General features: G+C 36.7%; 1 protein-coding gene across 2 annotated transcripts in view; it reads left to right on the top strand.

The window, feature by feature from the left end:
* The window catches only part of LOC107040990, a 70,162-nt gene extending 43,958 nt beyond the window's left edge, over window positions 1-26,204 (top strand). For both annotated transcript variants that reach the window (XM_015261333.2, XM_015261332.2), the window contains exons 4-9: window positions 276-402; window positions 6,997-7,132; window positions 9,615-9,748; window positions 11,610-11,722; window positions 17,242-17,315; window positions 23,618-26,204. In XM_015261333.2, the coding sequence (XP_015116819.1) occupies window positions 276-402; window positions 6,997-7,132; window positions 9,615-9,748; window positions 11,610-11,722; window positions 17,242-17,315; window positions 23,618-23,703 (670 nt within the window). In that variant the 3' untranslated portion in view covers window positions 23,704-26,204. The remainder of the gene's footprint in view (window positions 1-275; window positions 403-6,996; window positions 7,133-9,614; window positions 9,749-11,609; window positions 11,723-17,241; window positions 17,316-23,617) is intronic.
* Window positions 26,205-26,438: the final 234 nt, after the last annotated feature.

Genomic DNA, 26,438 nt, shown 5'->3' with positions numbered 1-26,438 from the left:
AATTTTCAATGACGAAATTCCTTGACGTTTTAGTGGTGATTAATAGCGCAGAGTCTATCTTGAAAGGAATCCCATAATTTTCAAGTTACAGGGTAGTAAAAAAATGTGAGAATCCACAGCGGAATCCACGAGAATTTGCTCTTCCTTCTGACACTGCGATATCTCTACTCAACGATTCGAAAAATCTCCCATTTACCTCTGTATGAATGAAAAAGTAAAATGTTGTTTCTACACATTATTTCTTTCACTACATCGACTCTTTATTTTCATTTCAGCTATGACCTGGAATCTGAAAAATTGTACTCAGTATCATGGTACAAAGACAACGAGGAATTTTACAAATACGTACCGAGCTCAGACAGAAGCCAACACAGCTATCAAGTGGAGGGGGTCGAAGTTGATGTAAGTTTTCAAAAATAGTCATGGAGCACCTATCGATATCTCCAATATCTACACGATGTCTCATAAAATGAATATGGTCGTTAAAAATGCATATTCTCTTAGGAAAGATGAAGAGATACCAAAATTCCTCGTGAAACTCTAATCTTCCAGAAATCTTCTTTCGCATTTTGCCTGACATGACTCGAATTTTACATTCAGCCATGGAAGACATTATAATATTCCCTACTTAACTACTGATGACGTCTTTTTCAATAGACACTTATGAATAAAAAAGAACAGATAATGGAGACCTAAAGTGCCCGAGTCAAAATTTTACCAGGTCTCCCGACGTAGTTTCAACATTTTGAACCTACATTGCTTTGATGTTCAAATTCTCCGCCAAATTTTCACCGTACTTTCAACTTATCTCAACGTGAAGGCCCATAGACATTGAAAAACACTCAATATCCACCGTCTATTAAACTTACTCTCAACGTTAATGACGTTTGTTTTCTGTTAACGTACGTTGTAAGTTTCGACGTCCCCATTTGATTGTATCAAGGTCATTATTGACGATAATTAAAAAATTCTTTACCGTGTTAAAGACTCACGTGACTAAATTATTAGTATTAATACATTAATAACATTAGTTCGAAGTTCAAACAATCGTGCGTCTGAAGGGTGAGTTGGGTCCAAGGGTCAGAAGGGTTAGTTGCGTATAAGGATCAATTGAGTATAAGGGTCAGATGAGTATAAGGGTGAGTTGAGTCCAGGGGTCAAAAGAGTACAAAGGGTCAGGCGAATCCAAGGGTCTGTTTTGTAAGGGTCAGATTATTAAAAACCTCAGTTGAGTTCAACTGTCAGTTGAATTTAAGGGCCAGTTGTGTGTAAGGGTCAGTTGAGTGTATGGGTCAGATGAGTGCGAAGGCCCTATTGGGCCTGAGAATCAGATGAGTCTAAGACGAGGATAAGGGTCAAATGAGTCTGAGGGTCAGATCGATTCTGAGGGTCAGGTGAACCAAGGTCATCTGACTCTTAGATTGAACTGACCCTTAAACTCAATTCAGCCTTTTACTCATCTGACCTTTAGATTCGCCTGACCCTTCGTACTCTTTTGACCCTTAGGCTCAACTGACTCGTAGATTCACGTGATCCTTCACACTCAACTGACCCTTAAATCAGCCTGACCCTTTGTAGTTGTTTGACCCTTAGACTCAACTGACTCTTAGATTCGTCTGATCCTTCGTACCCTTTTGACCCTCAGATTCGTGTGATTCTTCGGACTCGGCTGACCCTTATGTCCATCTGGCCCTATGATGAAGGTTTTACGTTTATTGATAAAAAAAAACCGTCTGGCCCTCATACTCATCTCATCTTTATACGCATCATCTGTACCGTTAGATTCATTTGAGCCTTAAACTCAACTGACACTTTGATCCACCAGTGAACCTTGAAACTACGTTGGGAGACCCGGTCAAATTTCGACTCGGGTGTGCGAGTAAAAATTCATGCGACATTATGGAAATAACTACTTCATGTCCCGACCTCTCGATTCTTGAAATACTGAAAACGTTTCAAAAATTGATTTCTTCCCCATGACAACACTGAAAGAAAAATCTGAAGTTCGATTTACAATTTTTTTTGTATGCGGCACATAACATTATAGTAACTTCACAAGCGTAATTTTTGCAAATCAAAATGCAGTTAAACTAACCGAAGTTCAAAAGTAACCACGACAAATCTATTATGAGTAGAACTATAAAATAGTTGCAATGACTACATTCCATTGCAGTAATTACTTCTCCGGCCATAGTTACCGTAACCCATGTAAAATTGTTGAGGACTTTTTGACTATAATTCGATGGTGATGGAATATAGTCAGAAGAATTATATTTTTCTCTCAGTGAAGCAGTCAAAAAACTGACTCCCCGTTTCACATTCGCGTATCATTATTCATTCATCCCTCTTCTCAATCCATTATTAATTTCTCAATCTCCTTTCTACCCTCAATTTCCAAGGAACGATTCCTATTAAATTTTCACTATCGAATCTCGAGAAACTGCGTTTTTAAGAAAGGAAAATTGACAGTTCTATTCTTTCGCTTCGTTATTGACAGAGAGCAGTATAGAAAATGTAGAGAGGTCTTTTCTATTCAAGCCCAAGAGGTCCCAACACTCCTTCAATAGTTTCACTCGTTTGCCTTACTCCTTCATAACCCTTTAGAGCTATCCACTCGTACACTACGTCGACGTAACAGAGGAATCTCTTATGCTCAAGGCAGCTAGTCTGCATAAAATATTTCAATTTATTCGTCGAGGGTGTACCCATAGACGCATATAATAAAGCCGCATATTCAAAGCGGCAATAAAAATAAACTCGCACTCTCTTTCCTACAGCTCGCCCCAGGAACCTTCCCCTTCTACCGCCACGTTTCACGATACCTCATACCCTCGTCTTACCGTCTGTACTCTTCTGCGTCACGTCTCCCTGTAGATTTGGCCAAGCTACTTACTCAACGGCCCAACCATTTCCTGGCCTCGGATAATCCAACTGGGAAATGGAAATTATCGTAGAAAATCAGAATAAGATACAAATTCCATGGAATATACATGAAGCAGCAACGATGAAAAATCTAAGAATAAACAATAATTGAAACAATGCGCAGCAGTCCGAAAATGAAATAAATCCGACTACGTTTTGTTCATTACAGGAGAATCCAAAAAAGGACAATTTTTCAATGTAATCGCGGTTTTAACATTATTTCCATCATTTCAGGATTCTTCATTGTAACTGAAAATAAACAAGTGGACAAAGGCATTTCTTTACAAATGAGTATAGTAATTGTTGCTAATAAAATAGGAAATTGCTTCCGAATGCCATGACTAATTCTATTTTGATGACAATTTTTTGGGTGATCGTCTTTTTTGAAATTTTTGATTCAATTTTTTGAACAAAACGTGGAAATCATGGAAATCGCGTGATTTTCAATTGGTAAATCGTGAATTTGAATCTTTGGCATTCAATGAAAACTAAAAATAAATTCTACCCTGTGGACTGCAGATTAACTTTCCAACTCAACATATTTATTAAGATTAGTTCTCAATCAGACAATATTCTAATTCATATGCCCACATAGAAAATAAGAAAGAGGTCAGTGTTCTGTGTATTTGGTATATTTTATCAAAAAACTCAACGTTTTTACTCCGCAACCAATGATTTCTCATGGTTATGTCGATATAAAATAATATGAAAAAACTATTTTGGTCTGAAGGAATTTATGAGAAAGTAACAAAATAATTCTAAAGTGATGATTAATTAAAAAAAAATTTAAAAATACTTCTCATTGAAAAGTGAATACACAGTTTATTTATTAGCAGAAGACGTTATGATTTAATTTGCATTGAATTTAATAAATCAATAAGTTTTGATGAATCAATATTTGCGTTTAACGTTTTTGAAAAAGAAGAAAAAAATTGATTTTTGAAAAATGTGCTGGGGTTTTTTTGTCAAACAAAGTTATGGATCATTGATTTCCATTTGATAACGTCGTTGGAAATCATTGGAAATCAATGTAAATCATTGGAAATCACGAATAAATCTGATGGAAATCAATCACATTAGTAATCATGGAAATCATTCTGGAAATCGCTTCGATTTGGAAATAATTCTGTCACCCAAAATCACAGACCCCTTGGACACCATCTAAAAATCGCATATTCGCACTTTTTAGACCATACTTAGTTACCCTAAACCAAAAAAATCGAAACTTGAATATGAGTGATTACAAAGCTTCCATTCGGAAGCAAAAGGCCTTTTTTATCTATAAAAATGCATATAAACTGGTGATGTAGAATCACAAATACTAATTAAATGCTCGGTATAATTTTTCCACTCCACGTGGTAATTATAAATTTCAGAACGACTGGACGGTCACATTATGCTCCATTAAAGTTTCAAATTTCAATCAAGCAGTCCCGCTTCTACTCTCAGTTATCCCAAAGCTAGATATTTCATTTACCCATTTGAAACTTCCCTTACCACGGTCAAACTCAACTCCTGAGACTTATCGAGTAAAAGCCCCAGAGCACCAACCAACGATTTAGTAAACAAGCGAGAAGGATGCCTTTGGAATTTGTACTAATTGACTCTTGGGAAAGGGTACTCTTCATTTCCATTGCTGAAATTATGTTCAATTGATGGTGAAATATCTTGCGCTATTTCCAAATAAAAGATAATTAGCAATTGACTATTTAAAACGCAGTCATTAATATCTTAGCACTTAAATATTCGGGAGATATCAACGTTCGATGATACTTTCATTAAATGTGAATAAAATCAAATACACTGAGAAAAATTTCAATTGTAATTTTAACAACAAGGGAATTGTCAAAGAAATTATATTTACAGTAACAATAAACTTTGTAGGTTAAACTAGGATTCATCGTTCAATTTACTATGTCAAATCGTGTCATCCACATTATGATGTAATTTTCACTTTAATGTAATAGTTGAATCTACAATATTTATTGTTACCGTAACTATTATTTTTTTGACAATTCCCTTGTGTTTGAAATTACCATTGAAATTTCTCTCAGTGTACTGTATTGATTTGAAGAAAAATTGAATGCCAGTGGCATCTTTGAGTGACACAGTAGTATCTGTCATAAGTTATATCAAAAGACACACGAACCTGTGTTGAGTTATATGCTCATCACCTCTCTCGCTCGCTTCCCCTCGTCGCAAACAAAGTAGGGCCGTACATATTAACTTACACTGTTAACAAATTACCCTTGAAATTTCAAATATAAAAACTTGAAATTTCTAACAACACTAAATTTACATGAAATTTATCTCCATTTTGTTACTGAAAAATCAGGTAACTTCTTTGAATATTCAATGAAATTCTAATTTTTTGGTCCACACGACAACTAAAATTATTGAAAATAATAAAAAAACAGGCCACTTGGAACAAAGATATCCTCGACTTTAATTCAAGCACCTGTTTTTTTTTAGAAATTGCTTTAAATCAAAATCGCGTGATTTTGAACGCGTTTAGGGGCGCAATGCCTTGAATTAAGTGCCGCGCCCTTGCACTGAGAAAAAAAATTACTTTTGCCAAGTAAATTTACTAACTACAAGAAAATCCACACATTTCAAATGCAAATATTTATATACATTTACTTGTGGCAAGTAAATTTACTTGGCAGAAGTAAATTTTTTTCTCAGTGTGGACGAACCTCGGCTTTTTCATTCCTCTGATTTCTTCACATCGATTTCATTGAAGTTTCGAAGAATTTCGTCTTTGAAAATTAACTGTGAATTTCAATTTGATTATTCCACTACTATTGATGAGAATCGAGAAAATTCAGGCCAATCTTTTATTGATATTTCCATTAATCCTCGATCACTCATTCAATCAGCGCAAGCTGCCCGTTTTCGTTTTTTTTATATTTTAGCGTGGTTCTCGGCGTTTAAAAATTCTGAATAAATTAGAGCTGCTAGTTCAATCCTTTTATTAAGTGTTCGCGTTGTCCGTTTTGTTCTGGGGAAATTTGTTTAACTAAAAAAAGAAAAAAAACTTCCAACGGACAGAAACACGGTGCCGCGTTGCCCGGTGCGACTCAGTCCCTGTCGACCCCTCGAGCGACAGTGTTGCTAGATTCACTGCAACACTTGAAGTGCGCGCATAGCGGTAAGCACCAAGGTGGCAACAACGCGCTCGGTTTAACCCAGCGGTGCTGTGCTAACCGTGTGGCTGACGAAGGCTGGCGGCCGACCGCGAGTGATCGAGGGTTAATTGAAAGTTAAGGATAATTTGATACTCAATAGTCACGTTTTGATGGAAAATTCAAGTTTTGCAATTCTCGTCTTCCTGCAGCAAAAAATTCTAAATTTCCCTGATATTTCCATGAAATTAAAAATTTCACAATTTTTTCTTCCTAAATCAAATTTAATGACGCTGCCCTGAAAATTACTACTGAAGTAGCCATGAAATTCAAATTTTTTTCTGACAGTGGTCAATTCTGTTATATTCAATGTTTAGGTAAGATCTCTTCAAGTTTACTGGAAGGTACATTGTAAGAGAGATAAAAACAATAACAATTAAAGTATTCAGTCGCGTGAGGAGAAACGAAAAAGTTTCAATAATCAATTTCAATACTTTTGATGATAAATAGAAAAAATTTCCTTATAACCTCCAACACTCGCGTTATACCGATCATGTCACTTTAAACTATTATTATTAAAATGAGGAAAATCTTTTGGATTAAATATCACGGTATTGGCTGACGGGTCAGAATTCCATGCCATGTCCAATATCCGTAAAACGTGATCATGAAACGTATGATGAAATAACTCACGGTTACTGCGAAGAAAGGGACACGAAGGGACCACTATAGGAAATGGAACAAAGTTGCCAAGTTGCGGTTTCATTTAATGGTATTTCTCGATTCTCGTTTCAATTCATCCCATTTCGAGGGCTCACGTATTCCCCGAATATCTTTTATCACAGGCCACGTCATGTTTCATTTTCCCCGTGCACTGTAAGACACCCACCTGTATAGTAGCAGTTCGGAGATTGATAGTACATTGATCATGAATGAAACTTTGTTACAGCATCACAACTCCAACAGTCAGAAGGTGATACTGAAGCACGTGACATTGGACTCGACGGGGGTTTACAAGTGCGAAGTGAGCGCTGAAGCCCCAAGTTTTTTATCAGTTAAAGGGAAAGGCTACATGGAAGTAATTGGTGAGTAAGAAAAAAAGCAGAGTAGCTCGTTACAATAATAACATGGAGGGGTTTGAGAATATCCGGCAGAAGGCATGTGACCGTTACCTTTTGCCTCATTAGTCTCTTTCGTTGTTTTATTTCTACCAATTCTATTAATTTAAAAAACGAAAAACCGTAATATCTTGAAAATTTTGTATGAATGGGTATAAATATTTTGAATGATCTAAATAGAATTCGTCGAGACGAGTATTTTGAAAAAAGAAAAAATTAAATCCGTTGAGTATTTTGTGGGATATTTAACAAAATACATTTACATTAGGTTTATCCCGGTATATTTCGGGTACAAGGTAAATTTCCAGTACAATTTTTAGAAGTTTTTATTGAATTTAATTATCACTGAAATTTGAAGGAATTTCGTCATTGAAAATTCAAAATTTCGTGGAAAAATCACAGAGAACTGTCGATTTCGAATCCTGGAAAAAATGGGCCATGGAAAAAATAGACCAAGGGAAATTTTTAATTTGGGTGGGTTTTAGCATGTTTTGGCTGTGTGCGCTATTTTTTCCTGGTCTATTTTTTCCGCCTACCGTCGATTTCAGTTCTATTTTTCCCTTAAAATGAACAGACAACCAGAAAATTCCGGTAAATATATTCTTGAATTGTCATGAGAGTGACATTCACTGCGATTTAAGGGGAAAAAACCCTAAAATTTCAGATTTCACTGAAAAATTGATGTAATTTAGCACTAAATATTTATATTAGATTGGAAATTGAAATAAATTAAGGAATTCTCGTCTTTATGCTACTTAAAATTCTGGAATTACTAAATTTTCAGTGAAGAATGAAATTTCATGATTTTATTTCCCCTAAATCGCATTCAGTGACACTGTCCTGAAAATTCGTAGTCAACTGTCCATGAAATTTCATTTTTTTTAACAGTGTACCAACCTTGAGTATTATAAAAGCTAAGATCATACCAAATTTCAAATCGCTATCTTCAGTTTATTCTCACGTTATCGTGTGTACAAAATTTTTCGTGAAATACGGAAAAACTGCAATATCTCCAAACTTTGCATTAAAGAGTATATATATTTTAAGTGATCTACATAGAGACTATCGAGACGAGTATTTTGAAAAAAGAAAAATTGAAATCGGCGCAGTAGTTTTTAAGATATGGAGGAAAACCGAAATTTAAACAAATTGTTATATCTCAGGAACTACTGGACCGATCGGGCTGAAACAGCGCGCCAGAGTTGAGCTCAATCATATCTATAATGACGATAAATTTCCGATTTCTGTCTATAAATTTCACCGTATTTACTTTGAAAAAAATAATAATCACCAAAAACCCAAGTTTTCACATACACACACAGACATGACCCTAAAAACATCACTTCTTCAAGTTTTATAACATTCTAGAAGCAAAAACATTCTTGCTAACATTCGGAAGCAAAAACGATGACAGATTAAAGAAACATCTGAAATAACAAGACTTATCGTTTATCGATGAGCAATTATCTTCGCGGTAGGTTCCTACGATGAATCGATAGCAATTTGTCGACGGTCTTATCGTCATGTTGAGTTTAGCTACTGCTGTTCGCATTTTTATCACACTAACGTCAGGGACAAGGGCTGTGTTATCCTTGGGGGAGTGACTCAGGGAATTGCTCTCTCCACTTTATTTCTATACTGTAACCGCGCTGAGGTCGCCTACGTGTTTATGGGGAAACGATCCACATGTAGCTATTCGCATGTAGCTATTCACATATATGCCTTCCTGTTTGCTGTGACGTATATGCGTGTACACATGGGCACGAACAAACGCGGGAACCCAAGACAAGAATATTTCGGAAAGAACGCTTCAAAAACATTCATCTATCGTGTCGTTAAAGTTTAGGGCTGGTTATAAAGACGTCGAAACGCGATAAATATTACGACGTCGTAAGTCTTGGGCCTCGTAACATCCAAACGCGTCCCGAACATTTACCAGACGTGGCTGTCACGATGGTTTCGACATACTTGCAGTACTTAGAACCCCCTATTCGTCCGAAGTTCCGAGAGATCATCGTTTAACAGATACCTCACACTTCCTCATTTTACATTCAATACGGAAAATTCTATTACATCGTAATGGAACAAAACTCGGCTATAACGAAAATTTTATGTTGATCATTTTTTCGTCCCATTCGCTTCCCCTTCAATGAAGAGTTGTTTAATGAGGACGGATATACTTTGAATCTTATAAACTTCTCTACAGCCGTGCGATTATTGCGCGAAATACCTCCAGGCTGTGACTTAATTAAGGATATGGTTTCAATAGAACGTCGCGTGAGTTAAGCACGAAGCATTTAATATGGAACGAGTGATGAAGAAATTTCACTGAGCGTGTACCCACGTTCTCGTTAGTAAATGTATTTCTTGATATTTGCAAAAAAACACTTGAGAGCGTACCTGGGGAATGCAAAATTTTTACTTTAACTCTTCAAATTTCTTTTTGCAGCATTACCTAACGGCGAACCTACGATCACTAGCGAGGAAAAAGTTTATGCCAGCGGTGACATTCTTGCTCTCAACTGCACAAGCGGTTCATCCTTTCCACCAGCACGGATCACGTGGTTCATCAATGGAATAAAAGTTGGTATCATTTTTCCTCGACTAGTTTTGTTTCATTCATTTCATGTACTATTTTCCTACAGTTCATTTCTAGTAGAGTAGTTAATTTTTTATAATGAAAAAAAAAAAACAAACATAGAAGACGAGTTGTCGTTAACAGTGATTGCTCACGAAGTTTGCCCGTGAGGATGAGGATCGTTAAATGTGAGCGTAGGTGGAACATCGAAATTGAGTTGATGAGGCAAAGCTTCAATTAACGAAGCGTGCAGCTGAAATCCATCCGCGTTTTTTTTTTCATTCAGCATTTTGTAGTCATTCTATTGGATGGCTTGTCGCTTCTTTCATATCCGTCCACTGCAAATATCATAATTTTCCTCTCCTGGTATTGAATGATTTTCATCAGTTTTGAGTGACAGAGCCAATTTGAAAATCTCAAATTCATTTCGAGTCATGTTTATTTTATTCATTCGTTGACCGTAAAAAGTATGGGGTACATTAGAATTATGAGAAAACTACCACCAGCCAGGGGTTAGTCCATATTGAGTTGTTCTTCATGGAAAGTTTTCTTTTAGTTACAAGTTATCAAAGCCTTGCCACTTCAATCTCTTGATACTGCACAGCTATTGCATGTGTACGGAGTAGTTGATGGGACAGTCGAATTTATTTTATGTTTACCTCTTCCTGAGGTGTCTAGCCCAGGTAAACTCCTTGGTACGTTTTTTTTCTCCTGAACGGCTGCTAACGACGATTGATCCGAAAAGAGCAGAATAAAAAGTCTAAGGAACGGGATTGCAATAATTAACCACAATTCACTCAAACTCACTGTATAGTTGTTAAATAAAAATGTTGATAAAATATTTCACAATACTAGAGTCTACAACAAGAACTGTTACACTCAGTAATTATTTGATAATATTAAACGGATATTTGGTTAAATATCAGAACTTAGCGTTGTGTCTCGATAGGTTCGCTTTGGAATATTCGTTGGAGCGAACTTGCTATATTGCTTAAATTCTACTGTTCATGTACAGTGTCGAGAGTGAAGGTGAAGAGAATTTTTACCTCGTAGAAAGAGGGTACAAAAATTTTCCTATTAGTGGAATAGTATATTTCGTCATCAGGCCGAAAACAACTTTTCTGGCGAATATGAATTATATGAAGTTGAAAAGTTTTTTTCGGCCGTTTGACGAACAATATTGTTTATCATAACGGCTGTAAGCTGCGCTGCCTTACGGCCGGTACGACAAAAAGATATTTGAAAACGTTAAAAGTTCGGAGCTCTGCAACGCCGGCCGAAGTACGCTGGGTCCTTCATTGAGACAAAAAAAAGGAGAGATCAGAACGGATTCTCAGGGTAATTTTATGATTTTCATTTGGCTAGCGAAAGTGCCTGCATAGTAAACTTAGAGAAGAATAATTTTTTCTACGAATGAGTTGACAACGTTTTCTGCAGGCAAATTTTCGGATTTTATGATCTCGACGTGCCTAAACAACTTGGGATTGAATATGTATCTTCCTGTTTCTTGGGGAAAAAGAAATTGCTTTGGGGAGAAACGAAGGAATTTGGAAAAATGAAAGTATTTCAACAGTTGTCTTAAATATTATTTTACATGTGCGACCGAACAACGTGAAAGTATTAAAAAAATATAAGCCATTCATACACTGAAAGCCAAGTTCCACAGAATCGTTCTATAATTACTATCGCATTGTTCTCGCTGTGCAGATGATTGCCTTAACAAGGGTAAAATGTTTGATTTCGAATTATTCTCGTGAGCCAATCAATCAAGGTTCATTTACTCGATAAAAAAAACATTAATCCAATCTACCAATTGAGGCAGTCCAGGGATAGAAAAATAACGTAATTTGTATTGATTATTTCCAGGTTAAACCAGATTCAGAGACGCTAGTACCGCACAGGGATTTAGTGTCAACAATTTCAAGTTTGAGGCTTGAGGTGGGACCGGATCACTTGACTGAAGGGCGAATTGACGTGAGGTATTTACCAGTTGTAATTCACTTAGCTCTTCGAAAACTCTGAAGATATTCAGGCAACGTCACTAAGTAGTCAAAAGCGCATCAATAGGATACTTATAGGGCAGGCAAAAATATAGTAATCTTCACTCTTCTTTCAACTAGTTGTTGAAATTCACTAAATAATTTTTTCCGCCATAGCGCATGATAAAGCTGTACTTCATTATCTAAACGTCAGCACTTGATAATGCAGAAATGAGCACCAGCGCAAAGTTATGGAAAATTTTGGAACCTGCTTTAATATGTAATCTCCTCCGCAGTTTTTCTTCCACTAATGTTTCGGAACTTCAGGTCAAAGTTATTCCATCGCAGAATTCAAATTTGAATAAGCTATTTCAACATATTTGTAGAATATTTAAGCTTGCGAATTTTTTTTTTCTCTCGTATACCCTTTCGGGTTTTTACGATTTGTTCCTTTCCCACCCCCAACCCCCTGTACCGCATTCGCCGAAGGACAAGGGAAAACCTCATTTGAGGGAAAAACCTGCCCAGGTACAGTCGTCCCTTACGAGATTCCCGCTCGACAATGAAACCGTGAGATTTTAGAGTGTCACAAATTTTGGCCCCCCAGCCGGGAATCGAATCCAGGTCTCCCGCATGCCAATCCCACAATCTATCCACACAGCCACCGCCGTCAGTATTTAAACTTGCTAATTTTTGAAAAAATTTCTGGATCTCTAACTCTACACTACAAACCATCAAAATTAACTGTAACATTGGATTATTTTTGGCAGTCCGATGCTAGCGAATTGGAGATTCCTCAACGTTCCCTGCAAAGAACACTGTTAGAAATCTCTTGAAATTTCAGGCAAAGCTTTTTCTGAATTCTCAATGTTGTGAGTTTCAGTTTAATTTCATTGAAAATGTTCATAGATTTTGTCATTCATCTTAAAATTCAAGAAAATTCGGTTTTTCATGTTAAGCGATCATTGATACTTAAATGAAAGCTTGAATATTCAAACTCATTGTGATAATTAAACCTCAAATGCAATTGAATTTTTGATCTGAAAGTCGAGATTTACTTGAATATTCGAGGAATTAACTAATTCGTCAGTGAAGAAATGTACAGGAAATTCATGTAATTTTGTCGTTGTTAAAAATTTCAAACTTTTTCACTTGTAATTTCAAGAGTAATTTTCTAACAGTGAGTCAACAGTGTCAAGTTTCGTAGAAAAATCTTTCGTACGCTGCATTCGAGAATTTTGAAACTTTCGAAACTTGAAATGTTCATTTGTTTGCAACCGATAATTTCAAAAGTCTTGGAGTATTACAATCGATAATCCCATTGTAGCTTCTAATAATGTCCCCCTAATTCTGCACACTGAAAAAAAATTACTTTTGGCAAAGAATCATTTTCTTGGGAGAAGAATTCATTTTTTTATGAGCATATTCCTCCAGGCCAGTCATTCTCAAATGATCTACGTCCATCTTCAAATATTACAATTACAATTATATTGAATTATGAGATAATTATGCAGCATATGACCTTGAATGAACACTCTTAATTATTTTTAACTGTTTCAAATTTATGATTTTCATACATAAAATAATTTAGAATGAAAAATAAATAAATCATTTGGAATAATTCTGAATGTTAAAAATTATCAATGGAGCTCACAATTCACTCACCGATTACGAAATCGACTCACAAAATTTAAGTGACGGCATCGTAATTTTTCACAGGAGATTCAGATAAAAATTGCCGAACGCTCTCGAAAAATTCCATGACAGTTCCGTAAAATTTCCTACAACCACATTTTGCTCTGGAATTACGGAAAAGATACGTAATTTTTATTAAATATTTCTCTCCGTGTGGGAATGACTGCTCTGGAGAAATACGCTTCTAATAGTATATTAGACCACAAGGGTATGAATTTCGTTTTTGTCATTCCGGCCGTAAGGCAGCATTCGCGGCCAGCGAATGCCTCCCACTCGACAAAAAAGTATTTTTTCACGAGTTACGAACAATATTTTTCATCACAATGTGGCGGAAATTGGACTTTTAGGCACGCGGAGCGTGCCGAAAAGTTCACTTTTCGTCACAGCGTGATGAAAAATATTGTTCGTCATACGGTCAAAAAAAAAACGTTTCTGACAAATATGATTGCAGCCCTCGTCTTCGGCTCGTGCTGCAAACCTCATATTCACCAGAAAAGTTTTTTTCGGCCTAATGACGAAATATACTAATTTCGACGAATGTGAAGTTTACAGGCCGAGCCGAAAGCGAGGTCTGTACTCACATTCGTTGAAAACGAAATTTATGCCCGAGTAGTCTTCGCGCAGCGTGCTTTAAACTTGACTTATCGTACGGTGTGACATAATAGTACATTAGAGTACAAGGGCACAAATTTCGTTTTCAACGAATGTGTAGTTTACAGGCCGAGCCGAAGGCGAGATCTGTACACACATTCGTTGAAAACGAAATTTATTACCGAGTACTCTATAATATTTTATGTCAAGTCGTGCAGAAGTCGAGTTCTGAGCAAGCTGCGCGAAGCGCAGCGTGCGATAAACTCGACTTATTGCACGGCGCGACATAAAAAAATTAATTCTTCCCCAAGACTATTTTCCTTGGCAAAAGTATTTTTTTCCTCAGTGGAATTCTTTTTTCCTGATCAAATAGCTATGGAGCATTGTTATGGCAACTAGAAAAATCATGGTAATAAATAAGTTTATGTCACGCCGTGCAATAAGTCGAGCTCCGCGCAGCGTGCTTCAAATTCGACTTCTGCACGGTGTGACATAAAATATTATAGATCACTCGGGCATAAACTTCATTTTCAACGAATGTGAGTACAGACCTCGCCTTCGGCTCGGCCTGTAAAATTCCCATTTGTCGAAAAGGAAATTCGTGCCCTTGTACACTAAATGTACTATTTCGCCCAGACCACATTGTCAAGAATAATCCCACACTGATAGAAGGATTTAATTGCTATTAATGAGGCTTCTTAACTATTACCACCAGTCGTTAATAGTTAAATCCTGGTTTAAAAAAAAAACAATTGAAACTTAGTTGATATTATGTCCAAACGTTAGATTTCGCGATTTAACGCGAACATCGTCGTCATATGAAAAAGGACCGTTCGATTTTTTTCTCTGTCGTCCCCCTCCTTGAGACATGCATGAACTTGAATTGCAGCTCAGTTGATATAAAAGCTAGATTTCCCGATTTAATTATCAACGGAACCATCGCCAAGATTCGTTAACTATTAACGAATTGTGGTAATAGTTAAAAAGCCTCGTTAACAGCGAGTAAATCTTGCCACCTTTTCTATCAGTGAACGAATCCCACTCGATCTTAAAAATTGATTGTAAATTTCCTTCAAGCTGCCATGCAAGAATACGAGTGTGTCAACTGTTGCAGAAAAATTAAGCCAGCAATACTTGACAATTTTGTTTGTTTAAAATGAAGATTTAGAGAAATATCCGATAATTTCGAAGGTCTTAGGGTATTACGGCAGAGTATTTACCGGCTCAACGCAAGAAACAAACTGTAGTACGTGAGAAGTAAAGATCGATTCCCGTTGAGCTGTCAGCTTGAACACACCGGACTCATCGAGTCCATGGGATACTCGAATTAATTCTTTTATTTCGGGCAATACTCTATTTAAGTAATCTTAACATAATTTCAAATTATATCAAGCATAAGTACTAACGGTTTTCATTAAGCCGTGTCAGTTGTAAATTCAAATCATTTATTATTATGTCCAGATGAAACTGATGGCGTTAGTTTTCAACTGGAGACTTAAATTTATAAGCACAATAAGTATCCTCGTCTACTGCAGATTTTACTCGACAATAACCGAGAAGTAGTAAAAAATCAAACCGAATAAAAAAAATGGATCTGATTCTAAATCATCCCGATCTTCCATTAAAAATACCCCATTGATAACAAAACAAGAATTAATCTTCCGTACGTACTCTCGTGTTTCTTCTTTTGCTCTCGCTACTCGCCATGCTCTTTCTGATCACTGAATTGGAGCGTAAGGGCTATGGATTTCCTATATACTTATCTAGTTTTTTTTATTGAGGTGTCGATATTTCCCTTACATTACTCTGTTTCCCAGACAACGGTTTCCTTCTAGCCAGAAAACTCTCAATATCATCATTATATTTAAAACCTGTGGAGATCATGTTAAAGTTTGACATTAGACGGATTTTTTGCGATAAATTTCCGAAAATTTATTTTTACTAGTGTGTTGGAATGGTTAGTAAAGCTTTTTTTCTGCAATTAAAATTTTATTAAGATATTTTCGACAAAATCAGTGTTGATAAAAATTATTGAAATTGCAATTGCCTGTTGTGGAATTTTTCCAAAACTTCGACTTGAAATGTGACTTGGAATTTTTCATAGATATTCAAGATCTTATCCGGAGAGAAAAGTTGAATCAAAATTACCTAGAAAATCGTGGCAAATTTTTCTGCATGAAAGTAATTCAAATCGTGGAGCGAAATGTAATTCAACTGATTAGTACATTATGCCAGCAGGCGATAAAAGTATTATTTGACGAATGTGACTCGCCGTCGGCTTGGATTATAATCCCATGAATCGCATAATGCTTTTATCGCCGCGTGACATACCATATTTTATATCATTGGGCCCGAAAACGCCGATCTAACCGTGCAAAGCGCGTATATTTCAAGTATATTTTATACTCAATTTAAGAATATTTTTTCTCCGTGGATATGACAGCAATCTTGTAACTTAAGGACAAAATATTTCTTGATAAACTTCCCTCTATACAAGATATTTTTGCCTTGAAAAGGCACCGCCTTCGATGAATGATCCGCCTCTTGAGCCAAATATTTCATTGTTCATCATATTTCATTCATTAAAAGTAGAGCAATTATACATGTTTGCGATTTTCAAATCCAAACCAAACAACTATTTTTTTGTTATTTTCAATTAACGTTTTTGTTGGCCCAAACAAGACTTCCCTGAGAACTTGTTCGTTTTTCTCTCAGTGTACACTGATTTACAATAAGAAAATAGTTGAGGCATTTTGGTGAACGATACGATTTTTTTTTGTATACGGCAAATAACAGTATAGTAATTTCACAAGGGCAATTTTTGCAAATCAAAATGCAGTTAAACTAACCAAAGTTCAAAAGTAACCGCGACAAATCTATCGTGAGCAGAACTATAAAATAGTTGCAATGACTACATTTCATTGTAGTAATTACTTCTCCGGCTATAGTTACCGTAACCCATGAAAAATTGTTGAGGACTTTTTGACTATAATTCGATGGTGATGGAATATAGTCAGAAGAATTATATTTTTTTCTCAGTGTAGGATGAAAAAGTCCTGAAAATCGAGTTCGCTCCACGATTACCTGACTTATTCGATAATTTTCCTCCAACTTTTTTTCTCCGTGTGTCTATCAGCGAAAACTTTGGAACTATCATTGGGGTTCCTTTTTTAATTCTGTGTCATGCTATTACAGTTGAAATTAAACTATTTATCTTTCTCTCCACTTTCTAGGTGTGAATCACTTGTGGAAACTAGTGAACGTGCCACCGAACGACTACAGGATCTGCGGAAAACTCACGTTTTTGGTCAGTAAGATTATGTTCAACCAGAATACAATATTGTGATATAAGTGAATTCATTGAGCTGTTCCTCATTAACTGCTCCGATTCTCTAATTAACGTACCGGCTGGTGAAACGGCTTGAATTCGGTTTAACCCACCGATCGTTGACTGTAAATTCAATCTACCCGACGTTTACCGCTCCCGATACGGTAATGGGATTATCAATTAACCGTACTAGGTACCAAACATAACAATTATTTATTTCTAATGATGGTACATTCGCGACTGAGGGTCCATAACGATATTCGATATTAGTGACTGATCAATGGAAATGGCTTTCCTTTTTTCCTGGTGACTCAATGAATTCACGTGACATCAATTGAATTTTCATGAGATATACTGAATAATTATGGAGAATAAAGCGATGGACTCTGGCAGGAAAAAGGATGGCATTCAGCAATGAAGGATCGAAACGGTTTACGTTGAAAAGTGTCACGTTTTTGGGAGGTCTGTGAAAATTATTCTGGCCATCTTGAAGTCGATTCAGATGAAACTATCATTTTTGGAAAAAAAATTGGCTCAAGGGAAGACTCCGGTGATTTTTAAAATTACGGGTTATTGAAGTGAGGGTCTTCATGTTTCCCCTATATTTCATATATCCCAAAATTGATGGTTGGTATGAAAAAATTTGTGGTTATTGTTCAAAAAACTGTCCACTATAGACAATTTTTGAAATAAACAACTTTTTTTCTTCCCAAATTTTTTGAAAAAGGTACCGAACAACAATTATGAGTCAGTTTTTTTGTTATTGACTTCTAAATAGCGCAATTTTTGTTGGTTTTATATAAAAAAATCGACGAAATATGTGCAAAATGCCGAATGAAAGTGTCGGATCCTTTTTTTTTTTTACGGCCTCGGAGTCCCTTTTTTGGGTCCCATTCGGCACTCTATCCAACCCTATGCATGCGGCTGTGGATTCTACACTGTACCGCATTCGCACTTCTATAGAACATAGAAGTAGCATGGGGAAACCACAGAAAACCCATGCCGGTACAGGCGGTTCCTCTATTAGCAACCTCCCGCTCGCCGGAGCCTTCCGTTGAAAAATTCGGTTCCACGGGGAATCGAACTCACAACCTTTCGCACACTAGACTTGCGTCTAATCCACTCGGCCACCGACGTCGGTGTGTCGGATCCTTTATAACGATTAAGACTCGGAATATCGACAAAGTGATTTGTAATAGTTTTTCTGCATATGTTTTGAAAATTTGTTATGTATGGAATATAGGGGAATCATATGGATATCCTTACTTCAATAACCCGTGATGTTCAAAACTCGGCGTCGAACCCTCTCAAACCCTTTCCCGGTTCGCTACTGAATTAGAATTCAAACGATTAATTGAAATGTTTGTAACTGTGTATCTTGACAATTCCCCCGAATATCGTAGACAAATCCGGCAAAAATTTTCATAAATTTTTCTTTTGGTGCTTCTGAATACTTATGTATGAAAAAGAAGATTTCTCGACTGACGAAGATTCCGCCGCTCAGTTTACGGGGCTCTGTGTGATTAAACGTTGTAGGCTACAAATTCTTTTATCTAATTTAACGTATTCCAAGAGGAAGTAGAAATTTTTGAAAAATACAAAGAAATGAAAAAGAAAGCCAAGTCAGTAATGTCGAATGAACGATCATAGGTCATAATCAGATTTCTATGAGAAAAATAGTTTTAAATCGAATAAGGATTTTAAAAAATTCTTCATGACATAAAAAATTACTAGAAGGAGAACCAACGCCCTTGGCGCGGATCAAAAGATGGCGGATTAGATTGATGCACGGAGAGAAATATTCAAGAAAAATTACGGAACATCTCACGTAATCCGCAAGTGAGAATCGTTTTCAGTGAATTTCTATAGGAATATAAGAGAATAAATCTGAAACGTCTGTCACCGAAAAAATACGAAAAAGTCACGTAATTTTTCTGGAAGTTGTAAAATCTAACAGAAACTTCAAGACTTATTATGTCTCAGAAAATGAAAATTCTTGGATGTTTAAGAATTTTTACGAAAAGTTCCGGAAAAATTATGGAACGTGTTGTTAAAATCTCCCCCTCACGGTGACTCATGGCTAGCCGTGAGGCGTCGGACGGATGAGTAATTTTTACGGAACAGATCGCAGAATTTACGTGACGATTGTCACTTTTTATTGAATTTTACTTCGCTCCCAGATTACGTTTCGAAACGTAATTTTTACGTCTTTTTCTGGTAATTTTTATTGAATATTTCTCTCCGTGTGCTAGACAATGAGTTGAAGAACTCAGCGTCAAGAACGTGGTTCTCCTTCTAGTAATTTTTTATTTCATGAAGAATTTGTTTAAATCCGTATTCGATTTAAAACTTTTTTTCTCATAGAAATCTGATTGTGCACTATGTTCGTTCATTCGACATTGCTGACGTGGCTTTCTTTTTCATTTCTTGGTATTTTTCAAAAATTTCTACTTCCCAGTAAGAACCAACCCAAACTTTTCTTGGCGCTGTTTTTTTACAAAAACATTTGTTTTTGTTTTCTTACGGAGATTTCATTATTTCTTTCAAAATAAGCAAGAAATCGTTTTTATATGCTATAATAGATAGATCATCTTTCCAATTAACAATCGAAGCAAAATAAATAATTGTACTTCACAGTCATCATTTCCACTGACTTTTAATTACTAATTCCAGATTTTTCGACTTAATTTGCTTCTTCCAGAATTTATTTATGCACGGAACTCAATTGAAAAATATCTGTGGAATTTATCGTTCATGCACCAAATTCAATTCGTAAATTCCCGGGCTCCCTCCTTGGTGTGTGTGGCTATATTGCAGTGCTACCAACTCCGTAACAAAAAAAAGGATAGGAGATAATGTGAAATACGAGAATGTGCATGTGAACCCGTTGCTATGCGCGTAATCTTTTAAATATTGATTGGAATAAAAAATAGTTACATCAATGAGAAGCTTGTGGTCGATTTATATAATGTAATTAAGATTATTTTTCATGTAGCTTGTCACATTTGTATTTTATTTAATGGAGATGAGTCGGAGGTAGTGGAGGGGGTGGTTGCTTCATGTATAGATACACGGCAGCGTTCGGCAAGTTTTGTACCGTTTGCAATTTTTAGAAATCAATCACAAAATTTCATTGATAGAAATCACTGATGATCATAGTCAGTATCCAGTAGCATCGAGAATTGGTGATAAATTCATAATAATCAGTTACATGTCCCTCACAATCAATTTTTTTTCTCTATGAATGGGAAACACGCTTACAGCAACGTTCAACGTTTTATGTTTCCATTTTCACCATGAAATTGAGAAGGAGGAGAGAAACAACTATCAATAAAATAATAAAAAAATATACGATCGAAAATTATGTTCTGAAATTTTTTTTGCGTTTTCGAGGGCTTCAAAACCGACGACAGAATTCAGCGGCTAAAACGATCTATCACGTGAAGCACTATTAAGAGGTTTCCGCCATAAATGTGGACAAAAGATGAAGTGTTAGTGAATTAAATATATCATAATAATCGAAAACGGTAAAGAAGAAATTATAACCAGTAGGAAATCGCTTTCATCACAACGTAGTCAAAATAATTGTGCTAATGAATTGGCAATTAGATTTTGAATGAAATTCCTGTCACTATATATTTTAAATTGAAATCAATAATTCATTGAATTCAACATTGCCCCAACGTTAAAGTTCCTTGTCTATCTTTCTTTGAATATTGGTTTCAAAATTAATTTTGTCAACAACAGATGACGCTCATGAACGAACTTGATCAAGATGGCATTGGGAAGAAGATTTCAAATAGCAATTGGATTCATTTAAAGAATTATTTTTTCAGTTCTAATCGAAAAACGATCGGTGACATACACACATACATACATTGGAACATGGTTTAAAGTAGCATATTCGAACTCATGACGTCAAAATTAGTGATCCTGTCATAAAAATAGGAAATTTCGTATTCAACGAATACAATGCTTCCAATCAAAAACGAAAACATTCTGGGAAGCTCTATTGTTTCATTTCTGTTCAATTAATTATTTACGTTGCGCTTTATAGACGAGCTTTATGAGCGCTAATTTGTCCCTTACTCCTCACACTGTTGACAAAGTGCTAACCAATCAAGGCAGCTATATTTATCTACAGTGAGGTGTAAAAAATATGGGCACGCAGTCTCATCGGGTTGCATCGTTGATTTGTTCAATAAATTAACGATAAAAATAGTTTGCACAATCTCTGTTATTGACCAACACAAGCCATGTTTGATGTTCGTCCCTCTAAATTAACCTCACTAATTTGAGTATTTCACTCTTAATTGAGCCGCGGAATCGCTGTCTAATTGAAAAATCTTCTTTTCTGTACGTAACTATTCGAAAGAACAAGAAAAATAGTATATCGAGGTGCACATGCGATTTTTTAACACGCCTGCAAAGAAAAATTCGTAGTTTGCTCTTTGATGAGCGGGAAGAAAGTATGAATTTTCCGTGCAGGGGTGTGAAAAAATTACTTATGACATTTGATGGAATGACCAATCTATACACAGATGATAACTATGGTGAATTGAATTTCAAATCAATAGTAAGTGCAAGTAGACGCGGTAATTATTTGGAGTAACCCGTACAATGGAAAAATGGAAAAAACCTTTCAAGGGAACGACAACAAAATCCCGTGGATTCACAAGTCCATAAAATTAGCTTGGCACTGCATCTCAGCAGACCTTATACCACCCGCCAAGAAATTAAAACAATAATTTACAATGGCGCACCCTGCGAACCTCCGTCGGTTTTGCGTTATATATACTCGTAGGGAGTCCACGAAGAGAGAGAGAGAGAGAGAGAGAGCAACGATGTATCCGTAACTTACCGTCTAATTGCGACTTAAATTAGCTCTCGGCCAACAAGTTACCGCATGAGAGTTGGCTCGCTATTACGCCGCCAACCGTAAACAATTGTCCCGTGTAAATTCCTTTCATTGTGTGAATTTTGAACTCCAACCTCATTGATTTCAGGTGCTTTGGCTTCGACTGAATTTGTTACAGTCAGTTTTCTGGCTGTGAGTTTTCTGGCGGTTGTAAATTAATACAGTTGAAATGGCATATAAACGTAGAACAACGTGTAAAAAATAGTTGATAGGTAAAAAAATAACGAAACTGGTACGTGTGAACGACGAATGGTGGCGTAAATTCAGCCGGTGGATTGAACGTTGATCAATATATATATAAAAGTTACGGCAAAATGTTGTACATTTAGTGAGGATACGGGAAAGAGGTCAGTTCGGGCTAGTTCAAACCCAAACATATCCGAGAAAACCGTGCGAACAACTCGAAGAAATTACTTCTAATAATCCTCCATTTTCTCATTGAGTAAAATCGTTCACGGGTTGTATGTGTGCGGAATTTTAGTTGAAAAACGTATTCCAACGCTCAAGTTCGTACAGTTCGCATACCACTTGTGCCAAGACTATGTGGGCACGTTTCATTTGGCCATTGCTCTGTATATAGTATATCGTAGCCACTTCTACCCCTTCTCGTTCACTTTCCCAATGTCGATAGGAGAGACAGAGAATCGAACTGTTCGGACCTGGCCTGAATCGTGAAATAATCGTTTCCGGACCGATGAGGATGAGAATTTCACGATGCGTTACATGCTGCAAAGCAGTAAACCTTTCCCACTGGCTCGATTCAATCCTCCGTCTGCTCCCTGACAATCTATGTATGATTATATCGTGAAACGGCCAATTTTCCAGTGAGCCAAGGTACACCCGCAGAATCATCACGATGATACACGAATAACAGCTCAAGACTAGGTTATTTCCGCGAACAATTTATATTAAATTCTCTGTCTCTCTCTTTCTCATGCTATGCCCCCATCTTTATCTGCCGCGAATTGCGATTGAAAAATTGAATGAAGAATAAATTCCAATCCAACTTGATTTCTCCATGAAATACTCGAAGCTTTCCGAACAGCCGAGACCCACAGTTTAGAATGCGCTATGGGTATAGATATTATTCTCGTGGTTAAGTAGAATGGGAAATAATTACTTATTCAACGAGACGAGCCAATTAGAGTTGAAATTAAAATCAACGAAGCGGAGGCCAACTTTACTTTTCGACTCTGTCTCAGTCGAGTCCTTATACTTTCTCCGGTTGTCCTGCCTCGGCCATGACTCATTTGTCGTTTCCGCTGTACCACTTCATCCATTGCTATATTACGGTTCGGTTTATCCAGAATTGACAACCTACAGAAACAATTTAACTCTTTCATATTTTTGGTTTCCATTTCAGTCCAAGGCCACGCGAGTTTATCAAGCCCGTGTCTTCCACTGTTAACAGCGGCCCTCATCATCCAGAGGATCCTCATAATGGGCTGAATTCAAGTGGATTCATTATCACCTGAGTATTTGCACCACCGGAATCATTGACACAGTGATGAATGGAGACAATCGTGAGCATAATGAACTGTGAAGGTTTGAATGAATAAAACTGAATGAATCGTTGAAATAACTCAAATTAACGAAATAGCAAAAACAAATACAGAAAAAGGTGAATCTTTAAATGATTGTTATATTGTACAGCGGAGTATGTGTGTGCTTTGTTCATTATTACGGGTTGTACGCTGATTGTTTACAACCACCTAGCCCGTACAAAACCAGTGCAGTGAGGCGTACCGCTGATTGAAATACCTATTGAATCACTGGGCGGTTGTATTTCATGACGACTCTTTTCGCATTTAGTGTTCAAAGTAATATTACGCTGATAGTCAATTTCGATTCGGTTTTTTCCGAGTGCATAGGAAGACAAATTATTTTATTACCTCAGAGGTAATCGAACGATCAGTTTAACAATAGAGGTGAGAGAACAACAAAACAGTAGATGAGTCATGTTCAATCTCGTGTTACAAGTGCTTGTCTAATTATTTCCAGACTCTCCACTCAATATCGGAACCAAAATGTTTTGCCTCCTCTATATTGACGTGGTATATCAAAACGTCAGGGTGATTTTACTGACACTTGAATCCTCCCCCACATTCTGTTACCTTCCACTAAGCTTTTGTTCCAATTATAACTTTTAATTGGTACAAGGTGATTAATAAGAAGCCCAGGAATACTTAACCGCTTAATTACGATGGACGTGCAATCACTGATAACTAGACTGTGTGGTATAGCAGAATGATGCTGATGGTTATCATCTGCTGGCTATTCAACACCAATGTTTGAGGTACAATTGAAATTTCACTGTTACGGATTTGATGTTTGTTGAGAATTCGTGTTAAAAAATCACTGAAGTTAATGGGAGTGAATTGTTTCTTGTACATATTGCGACGGCTGGTTATGTCGATATAAATTTATTAAAATCGTTGGTATGGTATGTTGGAATTGAAGGGGAAGCTAGAAATTGGGGATTTGACTGATTAACATATTTAGTACTTGTCGCTCATGAAGAGAAAAAAAATGTTCCAATGGGAGAAAAATCGAGCTAATGATGCCGCGAGAGATGACAGAAACAAGATGAGAGGCATTACGAGACGAGTTGAAATTGTGCTTCGAGATAGAAATGAGCAGACGAGACAAGACGAGAAAAAATGGTCGAGAAAACGAGAGAACCCAGACGAGACACGAGACCCTTATTTTCTTCGACTCTCATGTTTACGACGCTTATTTTTTCTGACTGTTATTTTTTACATGTGCGACGAGACGAGAAAAACATCTGCTATCGACGAGACGAGACGAGAAAATGCCATTTATCCTCTCGTCTCGTCTCGCGGCATCAAAAACCAACCTTCTCGAATAGGGAAATTGCATCACTTCCTATGATTAATTTGATCAACTTAACCACGCTTTCTGTCTCACGGGAGAGGAAAATTTTTCGATTGACGGAAACGGTACATCTATGTTTCAATGAAAGAAAAACAAAAAAATGTGATTTTTCATTGAAAGAGAACAAGCTCGTTGCGCACTGGTACGAGGTTGCTAAGTCGCCAACAAAGAAGACCAAATTTACGAAATACCGTCTATACAATTACTGGAATGGTGGCAACGCACAATGCTCACAAACTGACGAGGATCTGCGCTAAAGGGGCTAGTCCTTGACAAAGAATCTACGTTCATTGAGCTTTCGGTTACACTGACAAGAGAGATGAAAAATCCGCGGGAAAACTTAGCTGCAACGTGCCACCTCTCCTTGCGTTGATGCTTGCTATTTTTTTTTCATCTACTTTAGTTTCTATTTGTGTTACTCGTGCAGGAAAGGAAAAGTTTCCAACGTCTTTACGGTGCACTGAAATGCTCCTAGCCTCATGGTGGAAACCCATTCAACTGAGAGCTTTCTATGTGTGGTAAAGAGCAGTATAAAATCTTGGTAGCTTTGGAGTCAAAGAAATATGAGATCAAATTCAAGATTTTTCTACTCATAATGAACAACTCATTATATCAATGAAATATTTCCCTCTCGGATGAGTACCCAGAACACAGACATAAATAATCCGTGTATAATCCTGTAAATCCCATACTTTTCTCATGATGCTTAATGTATTCCCCCGAAGAACGCTGTGTATCATAAAGCCTAGGCAGAATTTACAATGTAAGTCCGTCTGTAAATTGAATGAACAGGGAAGTGTATGAATCATTAAACGTATGTAAAAAATTGTCTTCAAACAAGATGAAAGATATAGATGAGTTGGGAGGTCTCCCTTAAAACTAAACTGACAAGCACCAAGGAAGTAAAAAAAATGAGACAATTGATTTAGCGAATACTCTCGTCTCTGTTACCCTTTGAAAGGCGTTCGAAACGATATATCATGTATTTATGTGTATGGCCTAATGTACATAACTCGCGTATCTAGAGAATAAAATAAATATTTAATTAAAAACGATGAAGGTTTGATAATTCCCGCAACGAAAACTTTCGACGAATATTCCTTTGTCATCCCAGGAATATCAGTCTCACTGTACCATACCATCAGAACAGCTTATTGGCAATCAGACAGTGGGGCTTGGGATGCGATCTTGCACAGCATAATGGTTAGGGTTTAGCCAACGGCATCCGTGATGTAGAGAGGCTGTACAGAAATGCTTCCCCCATAAGCACCTGGTTCATACACTTTCAA

This window comes from Diachasma alloeum, unplaced genomic scaffold, assembly GCF_001412515.2.
Source record: "Diachasma alloeum isolate Michigan unplaced genomic scaffold, Dall2.0 Dall_scaffold_00353, whole genome shotgun sequence".
In the NCBI taxonomy this organism is placed as follows: Eukaryota; Metazoa; Arthropoda; class Insecta; order Hymenoptera; family Braconidae; genus Diachasma; species Diachasma alloeum.
The sequence above is the reverse complement of the archived record's forward strand: the minus strand, read 5'-3'. Positions and strand labels throughout refer to the sequence as shown.